General features: G+C 29.7%; 1 protein-coding gene across 2 annotated transcripts; it reads right to left on the bottom strand.

The window, feature by feature from the left end:
- Positions 1 to 480: 480 nt before the first annotated feature.
- Positions 481 to 7,742, bottom strand: LOC145086111 (protein PSK SIMULATOR 2-like). 2 transcript variants are annotated; one of them, XM_079023844.1, is made up of 12 exons: positions 7,023 to 7,738; positions 6,573 to 6,886; positions 6,418 to 6,510; positions 6,212 to 6,302; positions 5,249 to 5,342; positions 5,038 to 5,135; positions 4,813 to 4,882; positions 4,039 to 4,148; positions 3,701 to 3,817; positions 2,510 to 2,586; positions 2,172 to 2,216; positions 481 to 1,171 (listed from the first exon to the last, which is right to left on the bottom strand). In XM_079023844.1, the coding sequence occupies exons 1-12, from the start codon at positions 7,308 to 7,310 to the stop codon at positions 739 to 741; spliced, it is 1,830 nt and encodes a 609-aa protein (XP_078879970.1). In that variant the 5' UTR covers positions 7,311 to 7,738; the 3' UTR covers positions 481 to 738. The 2 variants fall into 2 exon arrangements, with proteins under 2 accessions (XP_078879970.1, XP_078879971.1); XM_079023845.1 differs by lacking the exon at positions 3,701 to 3,817 and having other exon boundaries at positions 7,023 to 7,742.
- Positions 7,743 to 8,481: the final 739 nt, after the last annotated feature.

Genomic DNA, 8,481 nt, shown 5'->3' with positions numbered 1-8,481 from the left:
AATTATATATGTCAAAATCATACCTTGATTGAAATATATAATAAAATTAGATGCATGTGAATATACAAAAACTAAAAAAACACATAATGCTCTCACTTCATGAATAATTACTGAAAATTTAAGATATATATATATATATATATATATATATATATATATATATATATATATAATCGCATGTGTGTAGTGTTAAATAATAAATCATTAAGTACATTATACATATTAATTACTGAGTTGACCAAGTTTTATAACACTACTCAGTTCAGTAAGGAATCAATCGGGGAGTACTTGGGATTCTGTAACTCGCCTCGGTAAGAGGCCGAATAACAAGTACCCGGGAGTAATCGACCAACTCAACAAGTTTTACAACACTAGATGTTGAGATGTGAAGATGATACCATGTATATGTTTGTGTGTCTGTGTCTTCACACTTCAAATATGTGGGACTGCCAATAATTAAGTTCCCAACTCTCAAAAAGATAGTAAAATTGTTAAATAAAATTAAGAATAATAATCATTTTGGTGACACTATATATCCAATTAAACCCGGTTATTTCAAACACCGGTAGTTCCAACCAACTACAATTTCCCCACTCAACTACACGCCTAACGCCTCTCATAACAACAATTTATACATACATACATACACATACACATACAACTTTCTTATTCAATAAGAAAGTTACTATAACAAACATTTATAAATCAAAAAAATCTTTAAATTCTTGTACTCATAGCTCAAAAAGTTGTACCTAGCCCATCTAACACATCAAGCATATTAGCATTCTCAAACTTCAAATCTCTCCTTGGTGAACTCCCCATACTTCTACTCGACACAAAAACCTCCCCTCTCTTCTTCTTCACCATAACAAGTTCTTGACTTTTACTCACTCCACGAACACCCGTTTTTCTTTTTGTCACTTCTTCCAACAAATTCTTGTCCTCTGATGAGATTTCAACCCGTTTAGGATTTGGATTCGGATTTGAATTTGGAGATCGGGTGGGTGTGTATTTTGGTATTTTGTCGCGATATCTCACGAGGCTTATTAAACGGTGAAGATAGATGATTAAATCGAGTATGTATCGATCCATTTTTTGTTTGTCCGCGTGGTATAATGTTTGTAGGCGGATTATGTTGTTGCTTGTTGATGTCTTTTTTCCGAAATCGGATCTGTTGTTTAGATTTAATACAGAAAGAACGATTTAATACAGAAAGAAAGTCAGAGAAAATTTTAAGTCCGAACTTTTTAAAAATTGTATGTTGATTTTGTGTCATTTTGAGGAAAGACAAATTTAGCCGTTTCTCTTAAGCTTTTTCCAAAATTTGCCAACATTTATTATTAAACACACACACACACACACAACCAATTTTGTCATGCTATTTGTTTTCACTTTTCCTTGTTTTTGAACTATTTTTCCCTACCACAAAAAACTACAAAAAAAATGTTTCTTGATTAATAAAAAAGAGTTAATCTCATAAAATACCTTATATTTTGTGTTTTTTTTTAATTAAACCTCAACTTTATTATTTTCTTGAAAAAAAATTGTATTTTTTTCATCTTTTTCGTAAAAACCCTCAACTTAGTTTTTTTTCCAAAAAAAAACCCTCAAACTTCTAACTGTTTCCTAATAAACCCTCAATTTTTTTAGTTTTTTCCGAATAAAACCCTCACATTTTACAAGTTTTTTCAGAAAAAAAAAAAACAAATAAAAGGTCCGGATCAAAAAAATGAAAATAATACAAGGTCTTTTTCAGGAAAAAAAAAATAAAGTTGAGGTTTAAGCGAGAAAAAAAAACACAAAATATAAGATTGTTTATGAGATTAACCCATAAAAAATCATGATTTTCAAAAAAATATGAAGAATTCCGCAGCATGCAGAGTGAATTTCGCAATACAATCTTTTATTTTTATTTTTCTTCAAAATATCAAAAAACGTCGTTTAATTAGTTTTGAAGTGCCAAAGCTAATTAAATGCAAAAATTGTGGTTATTGAGAACATTTTTTTAAATTTTGGCCAACTTTTAGGAAAAAGCTTAAGAAAGATAGTTATTTTTGTCTTTTTTTCTCTTGTTTTTTACTTATAGGAGTTGATGAAGATAAATATTTAAAGGCGCTTCCTTTTTTTGTTGATAAAAAAAGTCTTAAAATATATATAAATTGGTGACTTACCCGGTATTTGCCCACTCTCCAACCCAACCAAAACCTTGATGTGCTCTGTAGACACAAGAAAATGACAAGTGTAAAAGGATGATGAGGGTATTTACGTCTTTTGTAATATTGGACAAGACAGGACAGGACAAGCTTTCTAGAGCTAGTTTTTAATATAAAGATGAGGAGGGTATTTACGTCTTTTGTACAGATTCGCTATTTGGCCCACGTTATACTTTTATGGGTAGGACAATACATTTGTGATTTTTGTCTTATTGACATAAGTCTTGACACAGTCTATAATGCAGGTCAAACACAGTACAAGTCTGTCAGTCAGATTTCTATTTATAAAAGCATACTTGGTGGTGTCGGTAGCTACGGGAATGAGCCAATGAAGAGTTTTTTCCATTTCCGCTTTAATTTGAGGCATCGTCATCTGAAACCAACCAATAAAATTTTATAATGTTAAAACAATATTTACTAATTTACCCTTGTCCCTTATACCACTAAAAATAAGGCGGTGTTTGGACTTTGGACGTGTGTTTTTCAATTTGATTACAATGAATTGAAGAATTAAATAATTAGTTGTTTAAAAGTCGAGTAATTTTACATTTATCTCAACAATAAGAAAAATCTTAATCATAATTAGTGATTGTTTACTCCAAACAATTGAAAACATTTATTGAGATTTCAAAAATGGGTTGATCTCATAAAAGACTTTATATTTTGTGTTTTTTTCCATATTAAATCTCAACTTTATTTTTTTCCTTAAAAAAAACTTGTTTTTTTTTGTTCCGATCTGGTCCTTAGTCATTTTTTTCCAAAAATAATTCTAAAATGCGAGGGTTTTTTCAAGAAAAACTAAAAGAGTTGAGTGTTTATTTGGAAGCATTTAGAAGGTTGAGAGTTTTTTTCGGAAAAAAAAAATGGAAATCTCCAATAAAATCCCAATAATTCGGGTCAGTTTACGGTGTAATCCCAACTTTTATTTTTTGAACAAAAAAATCCGATTATTTTATATTTTGCCCAAATTAACGAAATATTCCTTTTCAACAAAAATGACAAATTGTCGTATAAAATTAGATAATCAAGACTTTTCTGTTCAAAAAATAAATACTGGGATTAAACCGTAAACTGACCCAAAATATTAGGACGTTATCAGAGATTTTCCAAAAAAAAAATTGTTAATCTCAAAAAAGGCCTTATGTTTTGTGTTTTTTCCGGATTAAACCTCAAAAAAATTTTGCCTGAAAAAAAAACCTTGTATTTTTTCATTTTTCCCGATTTGGCCCTTTTAGTCATTTTTTGCCAAAAAAGAATTGTAAAATGTGAGGGTTAAACTAAAAAAGTTAAGGGTTTATTTGGAATCATTTAGAAGGTTGAAGGTTTTTTCCGGAAAAAAATACAAAGTTGAGGGCTTTTTCGGAAAAAATAAATAAATAAATGCAAGGTCTTTTTCAGGAAAAAAATAAATTTGAGGTTTAATCCGGAAAAAACACAAAATATAAAAAAGGTATTTTATGTAATTCAACCTTCAAAAAATTACTTACAACTTCTTTTGAATCAAGAGCTTGTAATCGAGACCGTAAGCCTGCTTTTACACTGGCGGGCAAACCGTTGTATAACGTGTCCCTCATGTTAGGCGGCAAGCAAGTTGGACGAGATGCCTATAAAAAATGGTTAAATTTGAGTTATATGTTTTACCTCCAAAAGGGTAAAACGGTAAATTTTACAAACGGGCCAAACATCTTTTTTGACTTTTAGCTTTTTGAAAATCCTAAAAGTCATTTTAAAAGGATTCCCAAACACCCTCATAGTTTTTGTAATCATATTGAATGCATTAATTTTTTTATTAGATTAAAAATAAATAAAATAGAGAATAACTTACGATGTTATCCATCTGAGTGATTAAGTTGGCATAGTGTAAGGCAAGACCCGCACCACCTAATCTTTCGGTTTTTTTATTTACATCTTTGCCATTCTTTATTGAATTTGCAGCTGAAATTAAAAAATAAATAAATAAATAAAACATGAAAAATCACAAAATAACATCGAACTAACTCCTTTGGTTATTTTTTGTATGTTGATAGGTACGAAAAATTACCAAAAAAAAAAAAAAAAAAAAAAAAAAAAAAGCACTTGTACTTTCACTATTTAATTATTTTCTATGGCGATTAAATCATTTTACTTTTTTAAACATTCAAAAAAACTAGTTTTGATATATAAGAGGATATAAAGTAGGGTTTTATAAAGTCATGCTTATAAGGACTTTTTCGTTAATTTGGGCAAAATATTAAATAATCGAGAGTTTTGCATTCAAAAAAAAAATAGGACTTAATCAAAAAATTTCCCAAAATAATGGGAATTATTCGCATAAAAACCCAATAAAGTATAACACCCAACTATCTTTTTTATTTATTTAACCACTGAATAATTACTAAATATTAATAAAAGATAATCGTTCAATTGCTAAATACATAAAACGATGAAGTTACGTGATTTTTTCTAGTTTTACCTTTTTTTGTAAATTGTGTAATCGAGAAAAATAGTTTTTTTCAACACTTAGAAAACGTATAATGATTTAATTCACTATATAAGTACATTGTGTTTTTCTGTATTTTGCCCTTAAAATAATATTTAAATTTGAAGTATTTTGCAATACCATTCTCTTCAAAAGCATCCACAATTGCTTGATGAATAAAGGTGACAACATCTACAAGCTTCTCCACAACCTACTAACAAGAAATGCAAAATGAAAAAGTCAAATGATAATATACATTTATATTTCTTTTTCACTTAAAAGAAGAAAAAAAAATGTCTTTCCCAATTAAGTCATTACTTTTTACAAATTTGCCCTCATGTGGGCCCTCATTATATTAGTTTGTACCTCTTCTAAATTTTTGGACCAAAGAGATTTCTTTTTCAAGTTCCTCACAAGTTTTCTTTGATGCTTTAACTCACTTTGTAATATCATGAGACTCTCTCCTATTATAACAAACAATCAAATGTTAATCAAACAACTTACAAACATAAAATATTTACAATATTTTATTTAAAAAAAAATTAAAATTTCAAAAATGATTTTAGTTTTGCCTAACCTTTTCGTGGAAGATGTAAAGATTCTACTTCTTCAATCTTACGCCTATAATCTACTTCAAATCTATCCAAAGCATGATACTCATGATACAATTCCTGCAAAAAAATATATATATATTATTATTATTTTATTATGGGAAATCTACAAAAAAGTCCCAAACTTTTGAGAAAGTTTCAAAAAAACCCTTTTTTTTTCTTTTGAACATAAAAGTCTCATTAGTCATTTGCTATTCAAATATGAAAAAGGACTTTTTCGTTAATTTGGGCAAAATGTTAAATAATCGGGACTTTTCTGTTAAAAAAAAAAAAAAACTTTTAGGACTTTATTGAAACTTTTCCTAAAAGTTTAGGACTTTTCTGTAGATTTCCCTTTTATTATAGCATCCTACTTTTATTTCTTTCTATTACAACATTATACTTTAAAAAATGGGTTAATCTCATAAGAAAACCTTATACTTTGTGGTTTTTTCCGGATTAAACCTCATCTTTACTTTTTTCATGAAAAACACCTTATATTTTTCATTTTTTCCGAAAAAACCCTCAACTTTGTCTTTTTTTTTTCAAAAAAAAAACTCAAGCTTGTAAATGTTTCCAAATAAACCCTCAACTTTTTTAGTTTTTTCTGAAAAAGCCCTGACATTTTACGTTTTTTGGAGAAAAATGACTAAAAGGGTCAAATCGGAAAATCTGAAAAAATACAAGGTCTTTTTCATGAAAAGAATAAAGTTTCGGTTTAATCCGAAAAAAAAAACACAAAATATAAGGTCTTTTATGAGATTAACCCTTAAAAAATCTATCTAATTATATAGCATTGTACTTTCAATTTTATTCTTTTTACAATACTATACTTCATAAAATCCACTCACACGAATTGTATTTTAACGTTAAGAAATAGATTATTATTTTAACAATATAGTTTTTATAATTCTATATTTAATATATTAATTTTTTTATAAGTGACTTACAGAAGTATGTTGTGCAAGATTAGCAAGTTCTTGCATTGTAATCTCAGCCTCTTCTCTAAGCTGCTTGTTTGTTATTGGATCCGAATCCAACCTGATTCATAAAAGCATTTCATTCAAATCTGATTATTATTTTAACAATATAGTTTTTGTAATCATATTTAATATTATTAATTATATATAAGTAGTTAAAAAAATTTCAGCTTTACCTTACAAAGAAACGATCCAAATTATGCCATTGTGGATCCTTACACATATCTCCAAATCTCACCACTTCTCTTGAAAACACTTCAAATTCCTCCCTATGAAAAAACCAAATCAAATTAATTAATATTTCTTGAATGTTTTGTAAGAATCGAATTACCTTTTGTCAGCTGCTGCAATACTTAACAACTCTTTCATATCAGTAGAAACCAACAATTGAACACCTTGTGAATGCAATATTTCCTTTTTAAGAATCTGAATGTTTTCTTCTGAAAGGGATTGCATCAAATTGGAGCCTTTGACAATCGTATTAGCAACTTCAAATGCCAAAATCGATACTTTATTCCCTCTTAAAGCCGAATTTGATACAAATCCGCTATGAGAATTGAAATTCGTCATGCTGCTTCCTAAAGTGTCCAGCACTTCAAGACCTACGTTTCCAGCTTTACCAAGAAACGTCGTTACATGAGGAACCTACCAAAAATGGAAGATTAACATAATCAAATCAGTTCCATTGTGATTTTATACTGAAGAATACAAGGATCTTCGTTGAAAATAGAGAAATTGGAGTGGATTTGATGGAGAAAAGAGAAAGGAATTGGATATATACCTTGCTAGCTACCCTAGCAGGGGTAGAGGGTTTGAGTTCTCTTGAAATCGAGAACAGTTCGCCGGAATCATACGATGTGGTTTTCCGATGGTATACATCGTTATCTTGTGTGTAAGAAGAAGATAAAACGGAATCATCATTACCATTATCATAATCATTCTTCTTCTGTTGATGATTAAAGCTCTTAACAGACCTCAATTTCCCTGAAAACCCAGTACTACTCTTATCACTGCCGTAATCCGCCGCCGTGCTCCGCTTCAACGTCCCTCCCGTACAAACCCCACCCATTTTTCTCACCCTAAATCGAAAGATCCGGTGAATCGCGTTCAACCAGATAATCTAACAAACCAAATCCAGAGTTCGCAACAGTTCACGGACACGAAAGAACTGCAAGCCATATAAAGAAATGGGAATATATCAATCACGATCCGTGAGTATGAACAAAACTGAGTGTGACAAACGCGTTGATTGAGGTTTTTTCTTGCTTGCAGATTGGGGAAATGAGATTCGGAAATTGATGATGGGGAAACAGACAAAAGGGGGGGAATTTGAAGAACACGGATTAGAAAAAGGTGTAGGGTTTGACTGTGGTTTAGATGATAGAAAGTCGTCTGCTTTTCAGAGGTGTTTGCTGAATTGCTGGTGGTGGGTTGAAGTCACTGTCAGTTTACTGTTTACTCCATTGTTAAGGTCTAAACCCTCTTTTGGTCTCGATTGCTTCTTTGATGGAGATTGAAGGACCACTTTTTTTCTATTCTTTTACCCCTTCACAGTTTCACACTATATACTTTTCAGTAGTTTCGTTTGACTTTGGGTTTAAAAATCGTACCTTAAATGATTTTATTTGGTTTAGTTTTGCTCGATCTATACTCAAAATGCACGAAAAAACTATTAAATTATTATTTTATATAATAAAGTTATTTTATGTTTTGATTTTATACAATAAACTTATTATCTTTTTATTTATTCTTTATCTTTTGTCTTCAAAAACACATTGATGTCACATCTACAACTAGGGGTGTGTATCCAGACTAATTGCTCGCTTTTAGAACAGGATGCTTGATAACTGTTAGTTTTGAAATCGGAACCGATATGACTGTTTCACCATTTGGAACTGATTTATATTATGGTTTCAGTTTGGTTCCTAATATACCCATTGTTTTTTTTTTTAAAAAAAATAGATTTATAATAGAATATATAAATTAAAGGATGTGATCAAGATTGTTAAAATCGTGATCCTGATTGTAAGATCGTACGATCTTATGTATAAAAAGCAATTCGGATCCTATTTAAGGTAGGATCATAAGATTATAAGATCGGGATTCGATCCGACCCTACCTTCCCTTGATTTTTTTAACCACTTTATTTCCTTTACATTTCACTAATTTATTGTTTATCATTTTGTGCTGTAACTTATGACTAATATTTTGAAGTTTTTATACCTTTTGAACTAAAAATT

Source organism: Lactuca serriola, chromosome 2, assembly GCF_051521515.1.
Source record: "Lactuca serriola cultivar US96UC23 chromosome 2, Lser_US96UC23_V15, whole genome shotgun sequence".
Lineage (NCBI taxonomy): Eukaryota > Viridiplantae > Streptophyta > Magnoliopsida > Asterales > Asteraceae > Lactuca > Lactuca serriola.
Note: the sequence above shows the minus strand (reverse complement) of the source record. Positions and strands in the feature narration are given on the sequence as shown.